Source organism: Passer montanus, unplaced genomic scaffold (genome assembly GCF_014805655.1).
Source record: "Passer montanus isolate IOZ18808 unplaced genomic scaffold, ASM1480565v1 scaffold414, whole genome shotgun sequence".
NCBI lineage: Eukaryota > Metazoa > Chordata > Aves > Passeriformes > Passeridae > Passer > Passer montanus.
The window spans coordinates 195-20370 of record NW_024368975.1 but is presented as its reverse complement, the minus strand read 5'-3'; the positions used below and the strand labels follow the sequence as shown (position 1 = coordinate 20370).

Sequence of the window (20176 nt, the reverse complement as noted above, 5' to 3'; positions counted from 1 at the left end):
CCTGCCCCCCCCCGAAGCCCCCTGCCCCCCCTGAAGCCCCGTGCCCGCAGATGGTGCCCACGGAGCTGGTGGAGAAGGAGTTCTGGCGCCTGGTGAACAGCATCGAGGAGGACGTGACCGTGGAGTACGGCGCCGACATCCACTCCAAGGAGTTCGGCTCCGGCTTCCCCGTGCGCGACGGCAAACGGCGCCTGTCCCCCGAGGAGGAGGTGGGGCACTGCCAGGCACTGCCAGGGGCATTGTCACCTCCCCAGGGGCATTGGCACCTCCCCAGGGCACTGCCAGGGGCATTGGCACCTCCCCAGGGGCATTGGCACCTCCCTGGGGCATTGTCACATCCCTCAGGGGCATTGTCACATTCCCCAGGGCACTGCCAGGGGCATTGGCACCTCCCCCGAGGCATTGTTACCTCCCCAGGGGCATTGTCAAATCCCCCAGGGGCATTGTCACCTCCCTGGGGCACTGTCACCACCCCCGGGGCACCTCTCCCAGGGCATTGTCACATTCCCCAGGGCACTGGCACCTCCCCAGGGGTATTGTCACCTCTCCCGGCGCATTGTCACCTCCCCAGGGGCACTGCCAGGGTCATTGTCACCTCTCCCAGGGACATTGTCACCTCCCCAGGGCACCTCCCCAGGGGCATTGTCACCACCCCCAGGGGCACTGCCACCTTCCTGGGGCACCTCCCCGGGGCATTGTCACATTCCCCCAGGGGCATTGTCACATTCCCCAGGGCACTGCCAGGGTCATTGTCACCTCTCCCAGGGGCATTGGCACCACCCCCAGGGGCACTGCCAGGGCATACCCATGCCCAGGTGATGCTGTCCCCGTGTCCCCTCAGTGTCCCTGTCCCCACAGTGGGGGTGATGCTATATCCCCGTGCCCAGGTGACACTGTCCCTGGGGGTGTCCCTGTCCCCATGGAGGGCGATGCCATGTCCCCATGCCCAGGTGACACTGTCCCCTCGCTGTCCTCTCAGTGCCCCTGTCCCCCGGGTGACACTGTCCCCGTGCCCCCTCAGTGTCCCCGTGCCCATGTGACACTGTCCCCTCTGTCGAAGCCCCCTGCCCCCCCTGAAGCCCCGTGCCCGCAGATGGTGCCCACGGAGCTGGTGGAGAAGGAGTTCTGGCGCCTGGTGAACAGCATCGAGGAGGACGTGACCGTGGAGTACGGCGCCGACATCCACTCCAAGGAGTTCGGCTCCGGCTTCCCCGTGCGCGACGGCAAACGGCGCCTGTCCCCCGAGGAGGAGGTGGGGCACTGCCAGGGGCACCTCCCCAGGGGCATTGGCACCTCCCTGGGGCATTGTCACATCCCTCAGGGGCATTGTCACATTCCCCAGGGCACTGCCAGGGGCATTGGCACCTCCCCCGAGGCATTGTTACTTCCCCAGGGGCATTGTCAAATCCCCCAGGGGCATTGTCACCTCCCTGGGGCACTGTCACCACCCCTGGGGCGCCTCTCCCAGGGCATTGTCACATTCCCCAGGGCACTGGCACCTCCCCAGGGGTATTGTCACCTCTCCCGGCGCATTGTCACCTCCCCAGGGGCACTGCCAGGGTCATTGTCACCTCTCCCAGGGACATTGTCACCTCCCCAGGGCACCTCCCCAGGGGCATTGTCACCACCCCCAGGGGCACTGCCACCTTCCTGGGGCATCTCCCCGGGGCATTGTCACCTCCCCAGGGCACTGCCAGGGGCATTGGCACCTCCCCAGGGGCATTGGCACCTCCCCAGGCACTGCCAGGGACATTGTCACCTCCCCCGGGGGCACTGTCACCTCCCCAGAGCACTGCCAGGGCATACCCATGCCCAGGTGATGCTGTCCCTGTGTCCCCTCAGTGTCCCTGTCCCCACAGTGGGGGTGATGCTATATCCCCGTGCCCAGGTGACACTGTCCCTGGGGGTGTCCCTGTCCCCATGGAGGGCGATGCCATGTCCCCATGCCCAGGTGACACTGTCCCCTCGCTGTCCTCTCAGTGCCCCTGTCCCCCGGGTGACACTGTCCCCGTGCCCCCTCAGTGTCCCCGTGCCCATGTGACACTGTCCCCTCTGTGTCCCCGTGCCCATGTGACACTGTCCCTGCTGTCCTGGGGGTGTCCCCGTGCCCAGGTGATGCTGTCCCCTCGCTGTTCCCATGTCCCCTTGCTGTCCCCATGCCTGGGTGACGCTGTCCCTGTGTCTCCTCGCTGCCCCCATGCCCAGGTGACGTTGTCCCCAGGGTGACGCTGTCCCCAGGGTGACGCTGTCCCCGTGTCCCCTTGGTGCCCTGTCCCCAGGGTGTGCCCAGGGTGACGCTGTCCCTCGGTGTCCCCATTCCCGGGTGACGCTGTCCCCTTGCTGTCCCCTCGGTGCCCTGTCCCCAGGGTGACGCTGCCCCTCGATGTCCCCGTGCCTGGGTGACACTTTCCCTGTGTCCCCTATGTGCCCTGTCCCCAAGGTGACGCTGTCCCCATGTCCCCTTGCTGTCCCCATTCCCCGGGTGACTCTGTCCCTCGGTGTCTCCATGCCCAGGTGACGCTGTCCCTCGGTGTCCCTGTGCCCGGGTGACTCTGTCCCTCGGTGTCCCCATTCCCCGGGTGACTCTGTCCCTCGGTGTCCCCATTCCCCGGGTGACTCTGTCCCTCGGTGTCCCCATTCCCCGGGTGACTCTGTCCCTCGGTGTCCCCATTCCCCGGGTGACTCTGTCCCTCGGTGTCCCCATTCCCCGGGTGACGCTGTCCCTCGGTGTCCCTGTCCCCTGGGTGACTGTCCCTCGGTGTCCCCTCGGTGTCCCCGTGCCCGGGTGACTCTGTCTCTCGGTGTCCCCATTCCCCGGGTGATGCTGTCCCTGTGTCCCCTCGGTGTCCCCGTGCCCGGGTGACTCTGTCCCTCGGTGTCCTCATTCCCCGGGTGACTCTGTCCCTCGGTGTCTCCTCGCTGTCCCCTTGGTGCCCTGTGCCCGGGGTGACATCTGTCCCTTGGTGTCCCCATTCCCCGGGTGACTCTGTCCCTCGGTGTCTCCATGCCCAGGTGACGCTGTCCCTCGGTGTCCCTGTGCCCGGGTGACTCTGTCCCTCGGTGTCCCTGTCCCCCGGGTGACGCTGTCCCTCGGTGTCTCCTCGCTGTCCCCTTGGTGCCCTGTGCCTGGGGTGACACTGTCCCCTCGGTGTCCCTGTCCCCGGGTGACGCTGTCCCTCGGTGTCCCCTCGGTGTCCCCAGGAGTACGCGGGCAGCGGCTGGAACCTGAACGTGATGCCGGTGCTGCAGCAGTCGGTGCTGTGCCACATCAACGCCGACATCTCGGGCATGAAGGTGCCCTGGCTCTACGTGGGCATGGTGTTCTCGGCCTTCTGCTGGCACATCGAGGACCACTGGAGCTACTCCATCAACTACCTCCACTGGTGGGCAGCGGGCGGCCGGGGCAGCGACTTTGGGGTGTCTGGGGGGCATTTGGGGGCCCAGGGGAGCGACTTTGGGGTGTCTGGGGGGCATTTGGGGGCCCAGGGGAGCGACTTTGGGGTGTCTGGGGGTGTCTGGGGAGGGAATTTGGGGTGTTTGGGGGCCAGGGGAGCGACTTTGGGGTGTTTGGGTAGTATCTGAGTGCCCAGGGGGTGATTTTGTGTGCCCAGGGGGGTGATTTGGGGGGCATTTGGGCGCTCAGGCGCGATTTTGGGGTGTTTGTGTGGCCAGGAGTAACATTTTTGGGATGCCCCATCCCCAGGGGTGAGCCCAAGACGTGGTACAGGGTGGGATGAGGAGGTTTTTGGGGTGGTGCAGGATGGCATCAGGAGGTTTTTGGGGTGGAATCAGGACGGTTTTGGGGTGTCTGTCCCCAGGGGCGAGCCCAAGACATGGTACGGGGTGGGATGAGGTTTTTAGAGGGGTGGTGCAGGATGGGATCAGGAGGTTTTTGGGGTGGGATCTGGAGGTTTTTGGGGTGGTACAGGATGGCATCAGGAGGTTTTTGGGGTGGAATCAGGAGGGTTTTGTCTCCCCAGGGGCGAGCCCAAGACGTGGTACGGGGTGGGATGAGGTTTTTAGGGTGGGATCAGGATGGTTTTGGGGTGGTACAGGATGGGATCAGGAGGTTTTTGGGGTGGAATCAGGAGGGTTTTGGCTCCCCAGGGGCGAGCCCAAGACGTGGTACGGGGTGGGATGAGGTTTTTAGGGTGGGATCAGGATGGTTTTGGGGTGGTACAGGATGGGATCAGGAGGTTTTTGGGGTGGAATCAGGAGGGTTTTGGCTCCCCAGGGGCGAGCCCAAGACGTGGTACGGGGTCCCGTCGTTCGCGGCCGAGCACCTGGAGGAGGTGATGAAGAAGCTGACGCCGGAGCTGTTCGAGAGCCAGCCCGACCTCCTGCACCAGCTCGTCACCCTCATGAACCCCAACACCCTGATGGCCCACGGCGTCCCCGTGAGTTGGGGGTGTCCCCAGACCCCCCCTGGCCCTGTGACACCCCGCTGAGGCCAGATGTGAGCCCAGCTGTGTCCCCAGGTGGTCCGGACCAACCAGTGCGCCGGCGAGTTCGTCATCACCTTCCCCCGCGCCTACCACAGCGGCTTCAACCAGGGCTACAACTTTGCTGAGGCTGTCAACTTCTGCACGGCCGACTGGGTGAGCTCTGGGGGCAGAAAAATACCCGGGGGGGGCAGAAAATATACCTGGGGGGGCAGAGAAACACCTGGAGGAATCGGCAAAAACACTGAGGGAGCGCCAGGAGGGAAACAGCGAAATTTGCGGGTGGAGGGTGATAAAGAAAAGGAGAACCTAAAATTCTGGGAGGCACAAAATAGGTTTGGAGTGGCACAGAAAATACCCGGGGGGGGCAGGAAATATGCCTGGGGGGTCAGAAAAATACCTGGGGGAATCAACAAAAAAACCGGGGGAAGGCAAAGAGGGAAGCAGCGAAATTTGTGGGTGGAGAAAGGAAGAAAAAGAAAAGGAGAAGCCAAAATTGAGTGGGGCACAAAATGTGCTTGGAGGGGCACAGGAAGGACCTGAGGAGGCAGAAAAATATACCTGGGGGGGGCAGAAAATGTACCTGGGGGGCAGAGAAATACCTGGGGAAATCACAGAAAAAAATAGGGGAGGGCAAAGAGGGAAACAGCGAAATTTGCGGATGGAGAGTGATAAAGAAAAGGAGAACCTAAAATTCTGGGAGGTACAAAATGTGCTTGGAAGAGCACAGAAAGTACCTGAGGAGGCAGAAAAATATACCTGGGGGGGTCAGGAAAATACCTGGGGAAATCACAGAAAAAAAACCAGGGGAGGGCAAAGAGGGAAACAGCAAAATTTGCGGGTGGGGCGTGATGAGAAAAGAGCCTGAAATTCTGGGAGGCACAAAATGTGTTTGGAGTGGCACAGAAAATATCTGGGGGGGCAGAAAATGTACCTCGGGGGCACTGAATATTTGTCCCCCTTTTTTTGGGGACCCCCCTGACCCAGAGGCTGTCAACTTCTGCACGGCCGACTGGGTGAGCTCTGGGGGCAGAAAAATACCCGGGGGGGGCAGAAAATGTACCTGGGGGGGCAGAGAAACACCTGGAGGAATCGGCAAAAACACTGAGGGAGCGCCAGGAGGGAAACAGCGAAATTTGCGGGTGGAGGGTGATAAAGAAAAGGAGAACCTAAAATTCTGGGAGGCACAAAATAGGTTTGGAGTGGCACAGAAAATATCTGGGGGGGCAGAAAATGTACCTCGGGGGCACTGAATGTTTGTCCCCCTTTTTTTGGGGACCCCCCTGACCCCCCCAATCCCTTTCAGCTCCCGGCAGGCAGGCAGTGCGTCGAGCACTGCCCAGTTTAGAGGTGTGGGCTGGCTGAGCACTGGGGGTACCCAGCCGGGTTCAGGGCTGTGTTTGGGGGGCCCCCCAGGTTTTGGGGACCCCCCTGACCCCCCATTTTCCTGTTCAGCTCCCCGCCGGGGGGTACCCAGCCGGGTTCAGGGCTGTGTTTAGGGGTCCCCCAGGTTTTGGGGACCCCCCTGACCCCCCCAGTTCTGTTCAGCTCCTGGCAGGCGGGCAGTGCATCGAGCACTACCCAGGCACTACACTGAGGTCAGGGGTATCCCAGTTTGAGACCTCAGCACTGGGGGTACCCAGCTGGGTTCAGGGCTGTGTTTAGGAGGTCCAGGGGGTCTCCCAGGTTTTGGGGACCCCCCTGACCCCCCCAATCCTGTTCAGCTCCCCTCAGGCAGGTAGTGCATTGAGCACTGCCCAGTTCAGGGGCACACAGGGGTTCCCAGTTTAAGAGGGCTTTGGGGGTTCAGCCCAGCTGGGTTCAGGGCTGTGTTTAGGGGTCCCCCCAGGTTTTGGGGACCCTCCTGAACCCCTCAATCCCCTGCAGCTCCCTGCAGGCAGGCAGTGCATCGAGCACTACGCAGTTCAGGGGCACACTGAGATATCCCAGCTTTGGGGGTTCAGCCCAGCCGGGTTCAGGGCTGTGTTTAGGGGTCCCCCAGGTTTTGGGGACCCTCCTGAACCCCTCAATCCCCTGCAGCTCCCTGCAGGCAGGCAGTGCATCGAGCACTACGCAGTTCAGGGGCACACAGGGGTTCCCAGTTTAAGAGCTCAGCTTTGGGGGTTCAGAGCTGGGTTTGGGGCACCCCAAAAACTCTGAGGAGAGGTGAGGGTTGTGTTTGTGTTACCCTCAGGGAGTGATGGAGGGGTTGGGGGTACTGGGGGCACCCCAAAAGCTGTGGGGAGAGATGAGGGTTGTGTTTGTGTCACCCTCAGGGGGTGATGGAGGGGTTGGGGCACCCCAAAAACTCTGGGGAGGGGGTGAGGGAGGGGTTGGGGTGCCCCAAATGCCCTGGGGAGGGGTGAGGATTGCATTTGTGCCCTATTTAGGGGGTTATGGAGGGGTTGGGGCACCCCAAATGCCCTGGGGAGGGAGTGAGGGTTGTGTTTGTGCCCCATTTAGGGGGCTATGTGGGTAGTGGGGGTGTTAGGGACACCCCAAAAACTCTGGGGAAGGGATTAAGGTTGTGTTTGTGTCACCTTCAGGGGGTGAGGGAGGGGTTGGGGCACCCCAAAAGCTCTGAGGAGAGATTGAGGGAGGGGTTGGGGTGCCCCAGATGCCCTGGGGAGGGAGTGAGGGTTGTGTTTGTGCCCCATTTAGGGGGCTATGTGGGTAGTGGGGGTGTTAGGGACACCCCAAAAACTCTGGGGAAGGGATTAAGGTTGTGTTTGTGTCACCTTCAGGGGGTGAGGGAGGGGTTGGGGCACCCCAAAAGCTCTGAGGAGAGATGAGGGTTGTGTTTGTGTCACCCTCAGGGGTTTATGGAGGGGTTGGGGTGCCCCAGAAACTCCCCTGCTCTCCCCTGGGAGGTCACAATGGGGTTAGGGGGTACTGGGGGGACCCCAAAAGCTGTGGGGAAGGGGCGAGGATTGTGTTTTTGTCACCTTCAGGGGGTGATGGAGGGGTTGGGGCACCCCAGAAGCTCTGGGGAAAGGATGAGGTTTGTGTTTGTGCCCCATTTAGGGGGTTATGGGGGTACTGGGGGTGTTAGGGACACCCCAAAAGCTCTGGGGAAGGGATGAGAGTTGTGTTTGTGTCACCCTCAGGGGGTGAGAGAGGGGTTAGGGTGCCCCAAATGCCCTGGGGAGGAGTGAGGGTTGTGTTTGTGCCCCATTTAGGGGGTTATGGGGGTACTGGGGGTGTTAGGGACACCCCAAAATCTCCAGCAGGGGGGTCTGATTTTGGTTTTTTTGCCCCCCCAGGGCATCACAGAAGTGGAAAATGAAAGGTCGAAGTTAGGTTTGGGGGGTGGGAGAGGGGATTGGAGGGGTGGGAGAGGGATTCAGGGGGTGTAAATGGGGTTTAGAGGGGTTTGAATGGGGTTTGGGGTCTTGGAGACAGGTTTGGGGGGCTTGGGCAGGGGTTTGGGGGCTTGGAGACGTGGGTCTGTAAGATTTGGGATGGATTTTGGGATGTTGGTGCCCTTGATGTGACCCTGAGGACACACATGGGGTTCACCTGGAGGTCCTGTGAGTCCTGATGTGACCCTGGCTGTGATTTTGGGGGCGCTGAAAATCTCAGGATATCCCTGAAACAGAGGAGGGGACACAACCACAACCCAACAGCTCCTGTCCCAATTTGGGAGCACCTCCCCTCCAGAACCCCATCAGCTCAGTCTGGGGGTCCTGTCCTACCTTTTGGGGCGCACGGGGGGGCTCCGGGTGACCCCCAGTGCCCCCCAGGTACCGCTACACCCTGGACGAGCTGCCGGCCATGCTGCACAAGCTCAAGGTGCGCGCCGAGTCCTTCGACACCTGGGCCAACAAGGTGCGCATCGCCCTCGAGGTGGAGGACGGCCGCAAGCGCAGTGAGTGGGGGTCTCGGCTGGGTTTTGGGGGGCTCTCAAGGGGGGTTTGGGGGGTCAGAGCTTGGCGCTGACCCCCCGGCTGTGCCCGGGCAGCGCTGGAGGAGCTGCGGGCGCTGGAGTCGGAGGCGCGGGAGCGCAAGTTCCCCGAGAACGAGCTGCTGCACCGCCTCAAGGGCTGCCTGGGCCAGGCCGAGCGCTGCGTCTCCGAGGCCCTGGGGCTCATCAGCTCCCAGGAGACCGGGTGAGTGTCCCCAGCTGTCCCCTCGGTGTCCCCTGAGTGTCCCCAGCTGTCCCCTCGGTGTCCCTGCGTGTCCCCAGCGGGGCGGGGTCACAGTCACGGGGCACTCTTGCTGTGTGTCCGGCCTGAGTGTCTCGGTTTGTTGGCTGTGTTGTGTTTCTGTGTGTCCCTGGGCTGTCACTTGTGTCCTTGTGCTGTCACCTGTGTCCCTGTGCTGTCCCTTGTGGGTCTTGGACACTGCTGTGTCCTTGTGCTGTCACCTCTGTCCCTGTGCTGTCATCTGTGTCCCTGTGCTGTCCTCTGTGTCACTGTGCTGTCACCTGTGCCCCTGTGCTGTCCCTTGTGGGTCCTGGACACTGCTGTGTCCCTGTGTTGTCACCTGTGTCCCTGTGTTGTCACCTGTGTCCCTGTGCTGTCATCTGTGTCCCTGTGCTGTCATCTGTTGGTTCTGGACACTCCTGTGTCCCTGTGCTGTCCCTTGTGTCCCTGTGCTGTCACCTGTGTCCCTGTCCTGTCACCTATGTCCTTGTGCTGTCCCCTGTGTCCCTGTGCTGTCACCTGCCTCCCTGTCCTGTCACCTGTGGGTCCTGGACACTCCTGTGTCCCTGTGCTGTCACCTGTGTCCCTGTTCTGTCCCCTGAGTGTCCTGGACATTCCTGTGTCCCTGTGCTGTCACCTGTGTCCCTGTGCTGTCACCTGTGTCCCTGTCCTGTCCCTATGGACTCTGGACACCTCCATGTCCCCATTCTGTTTCCATCTGTCCCTGTGTCCCCATCCCATCCCTGTCCCCTCCATGTCCCAGACTGTCCCTGTCCCCTCCGTGTCGCTGTCCCAGAGTGTCCCTGTCCCCGCAGGGTCCCAGCAGTGTCCCTGTCCCCTCCGTGTCCCTGTCCCCAGTGCCCCTGTCCCCTCCGTGTCCCTGTCCCAGACTGTCCCTGTTCCCTCCGTGTCCCTGTCCCCAGTGTCCCTGTCCCAGCAGTGTGGCTGTCCCCGCAGGGTCCCCAGTGTCCCTGTCCCCGCAGGGTCCCTGTCCCCTCCGTGTCCCTGTCCCAGAGTGTCCCTGTCCCCTCCATGTCCCTGTCCCAGAGTGTCCCTGTCCCGCAGGGTCCCGGCGCCGGCGCTGACGCTGGAGGAGCTGCGGGCGTTCCTGGAGCAGATGAACCAGCTGCCCTGCGTCATGCACCAGATCGGGGACGTGCAGGTGGGACCGCGGTGTCACACGGCGTCACACGGCGTCACATGGCGTCACACGGTGTCATACAGTGTCCTGGGGGTGTCACACAGCATCACATGGCATCGCACGCTGCCACATGGTGTCACACAGTGTCCCTGCATGTCCTAGGGATGTCACACAGTGTCTCAGGGGTGTCACATGGTGTCCCAGCGTGTCCCACAGTGTTCTGGGGATGTCCCAGGGGTGTCACACGGTGTCTCAGGGGTGTCACAGTGTCCCAGGAGTGTCCCAGGTTGTCACACAGCATCTAGCTGCGGGCGTTCCTGGAGCAGATGAACCAGCTGCCCTGCGTCATGCACCAGATCGGGGACGTGCAGGTGGGACCGCGGTGTCACACAGCGTCACACGGTGTCACACAGCGTCACACGGCGTCACGGTGTCACACGGCATCAGATGGTGCCACGCAGTGTCACACGCTGCCATGCGGCGTCACACAGCGTCATGTGGTGTCACACAGCGTCACACGGTGTCCCAGGGTGTCACACAGTGTCCCAGGGGTGTCACACGGTGTCCCAGGGGTGTCCCAGGCATGTCCCACAGTGTCCCTGTGGTGTCACACAGTGTCCCAGGGGTGTCCCTGTGTGTCCTGGCAGTGTCACACACCGTCCCCTGACCGTGTCCCCGCAGGCGCTGCTGGAGCGGGGGGAGGCGTTCAAGGGGGGTCCCAGGGGTGTCCCTCTGTGTGCTGGCAGTGTCCCACACTGTCCCCTGACGGTGTCCCCGCAGGCGCTGCTGGAGCGGGTGGAGGCGTTCCAGGGGTGTCCCAGGGGTGTCCCACAGTGTCCCAGGGGTGTCCCACAGTGTCCCAGGGGTGTCCCACAGTGTCCCAGGGGTGTCACACAGTGTCCTAGGGGTGTCACACAGTGTCTCAGGGGTGTCCCAGGGGTGTCCCTCTGTGTGCTGGCAGTGTCCCACACTGTCCCACCGTGTCCCCGCAGGCGCTGCTGGAGCGGGTGGAGGCGTTCCAGGCGGAGGCGCGGGCGGCGCTGGCCGTGCCCCCCGCGGCCGCGGGCGCTCTGCAGGAGCTGCTGGAGCGCGGCGCCCGCCTGGGCGTGGAGGTGCCCGAGGGCCGGCGGCTGGAGCGGCAGCTGGCCCAGGCCGCCTGGCTGGAGGAGGTGACGGCCACGCTGCGGTCCCCGCGCGCCCGCGTGCCGCTGCCCGTCATGCGCGGCCTCATCCAGGCCGGCCGCACCGTGGCCCCCAGCCCCGCCGTGGACGTGGCCATGGGCGAGCTGCAGGAGCTGCTGACCATCGCCCAGCGCTGGGAGGAGAAGGCGCAGATGTGCCTGGAGGCCAGGTCGGGGAGAGGGAGCCCTGCCCGGGGGAGATGGGGAGATGGAGCGCTGCCCAGGGGGAGGTGGAGCCCTGCTGAGGGGAGATGGAGCTCTCTCCAGGGGGAAATGGGGAGATGGAGCCCTGCTGAGGGGGAGATGGAGCCCTGCTGAGGGGGAGATGGAGCCCTGCTGAGGGGGAGATGGAGCCCTGCTGAGGGGGAGATGGAGCCCTGCTGAGGGGGAGATGGAGCCCTGCTGAGGGGGAGATGGAGCCCTGCTGAGGGGGAGATGGAGCCCTGCTGAGGGGGAGATGGAGCCCTGCTGAGGGGGAGATGGAGCCCTGCTGAGGGGGAGATGGAGCCCTGCTGAGGGGGAGATGGAGCCCTGCTGAGGGGGAGATGGAGCCCTGCTGAGGGGGAGATGGAGCCCTCCTGAGGGGAGATGGGGGGCTGGCCCCCTGCCCGGGGGGATGGAGCCCTCCTGAAGGGGAGATGGAGCTCTCTTCAGGGAGAGATGGGGGGATGGAGCCCTGCTGAGGGGGAGATGGGGAGATGGAGCCCTCCCCAGAGGGAGGCTGGGGGCTGCACTTGAGAGTGCCCCCCCCGCAGGCAGAAGCACCCCCCGGCCACGCTGGCCGCCATCATCAAGGAGGCCGAGAACATCCCGGCGCTGCTGCCCAACATCCAGGCCCTGAAGGAGGCCCTGGGCAAGGCCCGCGCCTGGATCGCCGACGTCGAGGAGATCCAGGTGGGCTCCGGGACCCCCGGGACCCCCCACTGCACAGCCACGGGGCTGCGCTGTCCCCTCAGGCACCCTCGTGTCCTTGTCCTGGCCCCACGGACAGGGGACACCTCCCTGTCCCCATCCTGGCCCCATGGACACTTTGGTGTCCCTGTCCCCATGGGTCCTGGGCATTGCACGTCCGTGTCCTGTCCCTGTGGACACTGGACACCCCTGTGGGGGGATGGAGCCCTGCTGAGGGGGAGATGGGGAGATGGAGCCCTGCTGAGGGGAGATGGGGGGCTGGACCCCTGCCCGGGGGGATGGAGCCCTCCTGAGGGGGAGATGGAGCCCTCCTGAGGGGGAGATAGAGCCCTCCTGAGGGGGAGATGGAGCCCTCCTGAGGGGGAGATGGAGCTCTCTCCAGGGGGAGATGGGGGGATGGAGCCCTGCTGAGGGGGCAGTGGGGAGAGGGAGCCCTGCCCAGTGGGAAATGGGGGGCTGGACTCCTGCCCGGGGGGATGGAGCCCTGCTGAGGGGGAGATGGAGCTCTCTCCAGGGGGAGATGGGGGATGGAGCCCTGCTGAGGGGGAGATGGGGAGATGGAGCCCTCCCCAGAGGGAGGCTGGGGGCTGCACTTGAGAGTGCCCCCCCCGCAGGCAGAAGCACCCCCCGGCCACGCTGGCCGCCATCATCAAGGAGGCCGAGAACATCCCGGCGCTGCTGCCCAACATCCAGGCCCTGAAGGAGGCCCTGGGCAAGGCCCGCGCCTGGATCGCCGACGTCGAGGAGATCCAGGTGGGCTCCGGGACCCCCGGGACCCCCCACTGCACAGCCACGGGGCTGCGCTGTCCCCTCAGGCACCCTCGTGTCCTTGTCCTGGCCCCACGGACAGGGGACACCTCCCTGTCCCCATCCTGGCCCCATGGACACTTTGGTGTCCCTGTCCCCATGGGTCCTGGGCATTGCACGTCCGTGTCCTGTCCCTGTGGACACTGGACACCCCTGTGTCCTTATCCTGGCCCCATGGACACTGGACACTCCTGTGTCCTTATTCTGTCCCCATGGACACTTAGGTGTCCCTGTCCCCATGGATCCTGGACATTGCACGTCCGTGTCCTGTCCCTGTGGACGTTGGATGCCTCTGTGTCCCCATCCTGTCCCCATGGGCACTGGACACCTCCATGTCCCTGTCCCCATGGACCACCATCTGCCACCGTGTCCCCATCCCATCTTGTCCCTGTTCCTGCCACATCCCTGCTGCCACCATGACCCCATCCTGTCTCATCCCTATCCCTGCTGTCACCATGACCCCATCCCTGTCCCGTCCCTGTCCCTGCTGTCACCATGACCCCATCCTGTCCCTGTCCCATCCCTGTCACCATGTCCTCATCCCTGTCCCTGCTGTCACCATGACTCCATCTTGTCCCCTCCCTGTCTCTGCCATGTCCCTGCCACCATCCTGTCCCATTTCTGTCCCTGCCATGTCCCTGCTGTCACCATGACCCCATCCTGTCCCTGTCCCATCCCTGTCCGTGCCACCATGACCCCATCCAGTCACATCCCTGTCCCTTCTCTCACCATGACCCCATCTTGTCCCCTCCTGTCCCATCCCTCTCCCTGTCACCATGTCCCCCTCCCTGTCCCTGCTGTCACCATGACCCCATCTTGTCCCATCCCTGTCCCTACTGCCACCATGTCTCCATCCTGTCCCTGTCCCATCCCTGTCACCATGTCCCCATCCTGTCCCATCCCTGTCCCTGCCATCTCCCTGCTGTCACCATGACCCCATCTCTGTCCCTTCCTGTCCTATACCTGTCCCTGCCACCATCCTGTCCCATCTCTGTCCCATCCCTGTCTCTGCCACCATGTCCCCATCCTGTCCCGTCCCTGTCCCTGCTGTCACCATCCTGTCCCATCCTTGTCCCTGCCATGTCCCTGCTGTCACTGTGACCCCATCCTGTCCCTGTCCCATCCCTGTCCCTGCCACCATGACCCCATCCTCCCATCCTGTCACATCCCTGTCCCTGCCACCATGTCTCCATCCTGTTCCTGTCCCACCCCTGTCACCATGTCCCCATCCTGTCCCATCCCTGTCCCTGCTCTCACCATGACTCCATCCTGTCCCATCCCTGTCACCATGTCCCCATCCCTGTCACTTCTGTCACCATGACCCCATCCTGTCCCATCCCTGTCCCTGCTCTCACCATGACTCCATCCTGTCCCCTCCTGTCCCATCCCTGTCCCTGCTGTCACCATGTCCCCATCCTGTCCCTGCCATGTCCCTGCTGTCACCATGTCCCCATCCTGTCCCTGCCATGTCCCTGCTCTCACCATGACCCCATCTTATCCCTTCCCTGTCCCATCCCTGTCCCTGCCACCATGTCCCCACCGTGTTCCCCCCCATCCCGCTGTCCCCGCTGTTTGTGTTCCTCATTCTCCCTAAATTGGGAGATTTGGGGTGGGGGGCACCGCATCCGACCTTGATTCCCGTCACTGCTCATGTTCCTTATTCTCCCAAAATTGGGGGGTTTGGGGTGGGGGGCACCACATCCGACCTCAGTTCCTGTCACTGCTCATGTTCCTTATTCTCCCTAAATTGGGGGGTTTGGGGTGGGGGGCACCACATCCGACCTCAGTTCCTGTCACTGCTCATGTTCCTTATTCTCCCTAAATTGGGGGGTTTGGGGTGGGGGGCACCACATCCGACCTCAGTTCCTGTCACTGCTCATGTTCCTTATTCTCCCTAAATTGGGGGGTTTGGGGTGGGGGGCACCACATCCGACCTCGATTCCTGGCACCGCTCGTGTTCCTTATTCTCCCTAAATTGGGGGATTTGGGGATGGGGCACCTGCATTTCCCCAATCCTGTCACCTGTCACACCCCTGCTGTCCCCCAGATCATGGCATTCAGGGGTTTGGGGTGGGGGGCACCCACATTCCCCCTACCTCTGTCACTTCTCACACCCCTCACCTCCCCAGATTTTGGAATTCAGGGGTTTGGGGTGAAGATCAGACCCTGTCACCCCCCAGTCCCTGTCCCCTGCTCTCCCCCAGCCCAGATTTTGGCATTCAGTGGTTTGGGGTGGGTGTCACACCTTGTTACCCCCCCAGTCCCTGTCATCTCTCACCCTCTGCTCTTTCTCACCCCAGATTTTGGCATTCAGGGGTTTGGGACGGGGATCAAACCCCAATTTTGACATTGAGGGGTTTGGGGTGGCATTCTCCCTAAATTGGGGGATTTGGGGATGGGGCACCTGCATTTCCCCAATCCTGTCACCTGTCACACCCCTGCTGTCCCCCAGATCATGGCATTCAGGGGTTTGGGGTGGGGGGCACCCACATTCCCCCTACCTCTGTCACTTCTCACACCCCTCACCTCCCCAGATTTTGGAATTCAGGGGTTTGGGGTGAAGATCAGACCCTGTCACCCCCCAGTCCCTGTCGCCTGCTCTCTCCCACCCCAGATTTTGGCATTGAGGGGTTTGGGGTGAAGATCAGACCCTGTCACCCCCCAGTCCCTGTCACCTCTCACCCCCTGCTCTTTCTCATCCCAGATTTTGGCATTGAGGGGTTTGGGGTGGGTGTCACACCCTGTGACCCCCCAGTCCCTGTCCCCCGCTCTCCCCCACCACAGATCATGGCATTCAGGGGTTTGGGGATGGGGCACCCACATTTTCCCAATCTCTGTCACCTCTCACACCCCTCACTTCCCCAGATTTTGGCATTGAGGGGTTTGGGGTGGAGATCAGACTCTCTCACCCCCCAGTCCCTGTCCCCTGCTCTCCCCCACCCCAGATTCTGACATTCAACGTTTTGGGGTGGGTGTCACACCTTGTCACCCCCCAGTCTCTGTCCCCTGCTCTCCCCCACCCCAGATTTTGGCATTCAGTGGTTTGGGGTGGGTGTCACACCCTGTGACCCCCCTCAGTCCCTGTCCTCTGCTCTCTCCCACCCCAGATTTTGGCATTGAGGGGTTTGGGGTGGGTGTCACACCCTGTGACCCCCCAACCCCCCTGTCCCCTGCTGTCCCCAGATCGTGGCATTCAAGGAGGGCGAGCAGAAGGAGAAGGAGGGCATGCTGCGCCTGCGCCACGCCAACGCCCAGAAAGCCGCGCCACCTCTGCCAGGCCCGGGGCCACCGTCCTGCGTGTGCGGGCAACCCGCAGGGCCGGCCATGCTGCAGTGCCAGCTCTGCCGGGACTGGTTCCACGGCTCCTGCGTGGCCTGGCCCCGCCTGGGCGCCCAGAAACCCTCCCCAGCCTGGTGGGAGTGGGACGCCAAGTTCCTGTGCCCGCTGTGCCAGCGCTCGCGGCGGCCGCGCCTCGAGACCATCCTGGCGCTGCTGGTGGCCCTGCAGAAGCTGCCGGTGCGGCTGCCCGAGGGCGAGGCCCTGCAGTGCCTCACCGAGCGGGCCATCACCTGGCAGGACCGTGCCCGCCAGCTCCTGGCGTCCCCCGAGGTGGCCGGGCCGCTGGAGCGCCTGGTGGCCCTGCGGCACCGGCTGCACGGGGACAGCGACGGCGCCCTGCGCGAGGCCAGCCGCAACGAGCAGACCAAGGTGGGTGCCAGGGGGGAATTAGGGGGGTTTTGGGGAGATTTATGGGGGTTTTGGGGGAATTATGGGGGATTTATGGGGGTTTTGGGGGGCATTTGGGGTGTCAGGGCCCTGCACGAGGCCAGCCACAACGAGCAGACCAAGGTGGGGGTTTAGGGGGGAATTAGGGGGGTTTTGGGGAGAATTATGGGGATTTGGGGGGAATTTGAGGTGTCAGGACCCTGCGCAAGGCCAGCCGCAACGAGCACACCAAGGTGGGGGCCGGGGGAATTATGTGGGTTTTGGGAGAATTATGGGGCTTTTGGGGGGAATTATGAGGGTTTTGGGGGGAATTATGAGGGTTTTCGGGAGATGTATGGGATTTTGGGGAGATTTATGGGGGTTTTAGGGAGATTTGCAGGGGTTTTGGGGGGATTTAAGGAGTTTTGGGGAGATTTGGGGTGTCAGGGCCCTGCGCGAGGCCAGCCGCAATGAGCAGACCAAGGTGGGGGTCAGGGGTTATGGGGGGCTTTTGAGGGAATTATGGGGGTTTTGGGGGAGTTTTGAGGTGATCTATGGGGGTTTTGGGGAAACTTATGAGGTTTTGAGGAGATTTATGGGGTTTTGGGGAGATGTGGGGGGAATTTGGGGTGTCGGGGCCCTGTGTGAGGCCAGCCGCAATGAGCAGACCAAGGAATGTGAATCAGAGGATTTAGGGGGATTTTGGGGAGATTTATGGGGGTTTTGGGGGAATTATGGGGGTTTTGGGAGGGGGTTTGGGGAAATTTATGTGGGTTTTGGGGAAATTATTGGGGTATTGGGGAGATTTATGGGGGTTTTGGGGAGATTTAGGGAGATCTGGGGGGAATTTGGGGTGTCAGACCCCTGTGCAAGCAAGGCCAAGGTGAGAATGGGGGGATTTATGGGGGTTTTGGGGGAATTACGGGGGTTTTGGGGAGATTCATGGAGATTTTGGGGTGATGATACTTTGTGCAATGCCCACCACAATGAGCAGACCAAGGAAGGGTTTGGGGGCAGTGGGGAGGTGGCTTTGGGTGTCAGACCCCTGTGCGAGCAAGGCCAAAGTGAGAATGGGGGATTTATGGGGTTTTGGGCAAATTCATGGAGATTTTGGGATGATGGTTCCCTGTGCAACGCCCACCACAACGAGCAGACCAAGGAAGGGTTTGGGGGCAGTGGGGAGGTGTGGGGCAGCTTTTGGGGTTCTGGGGCAGGTTTTGGGGCTCCGGGGCAGGTTTTGGGGTTCTGGGGCAGGTTTTGGGGGCTCCAGGGCAGGTTTTGGGGTTCTGGAGCAGGTTTTGGGGTTCTGGGGTGGTTTTGGGGCTCCTGTGCAAGCAAGGCCAAGGTGAGAATGGGGGGATTTATGGGGGTTTTGGGGGAATTACGGGGGTTTTGGGGAGATTCATGGAGATTTTGGGGTGATGATACTTTGTGCAATGCCCACCACAATGAGCAGACCAAGGAAGGGTTTGGGGGCAGTGGGGAGGTGTGGGGCAGGTTTTGGGGTTCTGGGGCAGGTTTTGGGGCTCCGGGGCAGGTTTTGGGGTTCTGGGGTGGTTTTGGGGCTCTGGGGCAGGTTTTGGGGCTCCGGGGCAGGTTTTGGGGCTCCACGGCAGGTTTTGGGGTTCTGGGGTGGTTTTGGGGCTCCGGGGCAGGTTTTGGAGCTCCAGGGCAGGTTTTGGGGCTCCGGAGCAGGTTTTGGGGTTCTGGGGTGGTTTTGGGGCTCTGGGGCAGGATTTGGGGCTGGGGGAGGCCGAGCCCCCCAGAACACCTTCCCTGTGTCCCCCCCAGGTGTCGGTGGAGAACGGGGACGCCCCCAGCCCGGAGAAGAACGGACCCCTGCCCTCGGGTGAGTGGGGTCGGGGCCTGGGGGACCCCGCAGGTGCCCTGGGAGGGACAGGGGGACACGGGGGTGCCCTGGGAGGGACAGAGGGACACAGGATCCCCTGGGGCCCTGTGGAGCTCAGTGGGTTGGGGTGGTTTTGGGGCTCTGGGGCAGGATTTGGGGCTGGGGGAGGCCGAGCCCCCCAGAACACCTTCCCTGTGTCCCCCCCAGGTGTCGGTGGAGAACGGGGACGCCCCCAGCCCGGAGAAGAACGGACCCCTGCCCTCGGGTGAGTGGGATCGGGGCCTGGGGGACCCCGCAGGTGCCCTGGGAGGGACAGGGGGACACGGAGGTGCCCTGGGAGGGACAGGGGGACACGGGGGTGCCCTGGGAGGGACAGGGGGACACGGGGGTGCCCTGGGAGGGACAGGGGGACACGGGGGTGCCCTGGGAGGGACAGAGGGACATGGGGATCCCCTGGGGAGGGACAGAGGGACACGGGATCCCCTGGGAGGGACAGAGGGACACAGGATCCCCTGGGGCCCTGTGGAGCTCAGTGGGTACAGGGGGGTCCATGCGGTGTCCCCACGGTGTCCCCACAGAGCTGGAGGCGCTGAGCGCGGCGCTGCCGCAGCTGCAGGGCCCCGTGCTGGAGCTGGCAGTGGGGACATGCCATGTCCCCACAATGTCCCCTGAGTGTTCCCACAGTGTCCCCACAGAGCTGGAGGCGCTGAGCGCGACGCTGCTGGGGCTGGAACCTCCTGTGTCCCCATGTCCCCCCGCAGAGCTGGAGGCGCTGAGCGCGACGCTGCTGGGGCTGGAACCTCCTGTGTCCCCATGTCCCCCCGCAGAGCTGGAGGCGCTGAGCGCGACGCTGCTGGGGCTGGAACCTCCTGTGTCCCCATGTCCCCCCGCAGAGCTGGAGGCGCTGAGCGCGACGCTGCTGGGGCTGGAACCTCCTGTGTCCCCATGTCCCCCCGCAGAGCTGGAGGCGCTGAGCGCGGCGCTGCCGCAGCTGCAGGGCCCCGTGCTGGAGCTGGCAATGGGACACGCTGTGTCACTGTGGTGTCCCCACGATGTCCCCATGTCCCTGTGGTGTCCCCACAATGTCCCCATGTCCCCCTGCAGAGCTGGAGGCGCTGAGCGCGGCGCTGCCGCGGCTGCAGGGCCCCGTGCTGGAGCTGGCAATGGGACACGCTGTGTCACTGTGGTGTCCCCACGATGTCCCCATGTCCCTGTGGTGTCCCCACAATGTCCCCATGTCCCCCTGCAGAGCTGGAGGCGCTGAGCGCGGCGCTGCCGCGGCTGCAGGGCCCCGTGCTGGAGCTGGCCGAGGCCACGCGGCGGCCGCTGGAGGAGCTGATGATGGAGGGGGACCTGCTGGAGGTGACGCTGGACGAGGCCCAGAGCATCTGGAGGCTGCTGCAGGCCACGCGCCCGCCCCCGCTGGCCCTGTTCCGCCTGCTGCTCGAGGTACGGGCACCCCGAAACTGCCCGGGGGGCAGAACGCATCCCCAAAACTGCCCGGGGGGCAGAACGCACCCCCAAAACTGCCCAGGGGACAGAACGCACCCCGAAACTGCCCGGGGGGCAGAACGCACCCCGAAACTGCCCAGGGGACAGAATGCACCCCCAAAACTGCCTGGGAACCCCCAACCTCCCTGGGATACAGATTGCACCCCAAAACCTCCCCAGGGTACAGAACACACCCCAGAACGCACCCCCAAAACTGCCCAGGGGACAGAACACACCCCCAAAACTGCCCGGGAACCCCAAACCTCCCTGGGATACAGAATGCACCCCAAAACCTCCCCGGGGTACAGAACACACTCTCAAAACTGCCTGGAGGACAGAACGCACCCCCAAAACTGCCCGGGGGACAGAACGCACCCCCAAAACTGCCCAGGGGACAGAACACACCCCCAAAACTGCCCGGGAACCCCAAACCTCCCTGGGATACAGAATGCACCCCAAAACCTCCCCGGGGTACAGAACACACTCTCAAAACTGCCTGGAGG

General features: G+C 63.2%; 1 protein-coding gene across 1 annotated transcript in view; it reads left to right on the top strand.

Moving 5' to 3' along the window:
• Window positions 1–19854, top strand: part of LOC120507211 (lysine-specific demethylase 5C-like) — a gene marked incomplete at its 3' end in the record, with an annotated part of 28116 nt that extends 8262 nt beyond the window's left edge. Inside the window, exons 11-25 of the mRNA XM_039719555.1 lie at window positions 51–209; window positions 3202–3383; window positions 4235–4397; window positions 4479–4598; window positions 6330–6365; window positions 7706–7742; window positions 8176–8310; window positions 8404–8551; window positions 9653–9749; window positions 10721–11079; window positions 11665–11865; window positions 12436–12574; window positions 15797–16336; window positions 18125–18182; window positions 19432–19854. Coding sequence (XP_039575489.1) covers window positions 51–209; window positions 3202–3383; window positions 4235–4397; window positions 4479–4598; window positions 6330–6365; window positions 7706–7742; window positions 8176–8310; window positions 8404–8551; window positions 9653–9749; window positions 10721–11079; window positions 11665–11865; window positions 12436–12574; window positions 15797–16336; window positions 18125–18182; window positions 19432–19854 — 2797 coding nt within the window. The remainder of the gene's footprint in view (window positions 1–50; window positions 210–3201; window positions 3384–4234; window positions 4398–4478; window positions 4599–6329; window positions 6366–7705; window positions 7743–8175; window positions 8311–8403; window positions 8552–9652; window positions 9750–10720; window positions 11080–11664; window positions 11866–12435; window positions 12575–15796; window positions 16337–18124; window positions 18183–19431) is intronic.
• Window positions 19855–20176: the final 322 nt, after the last annotated feature.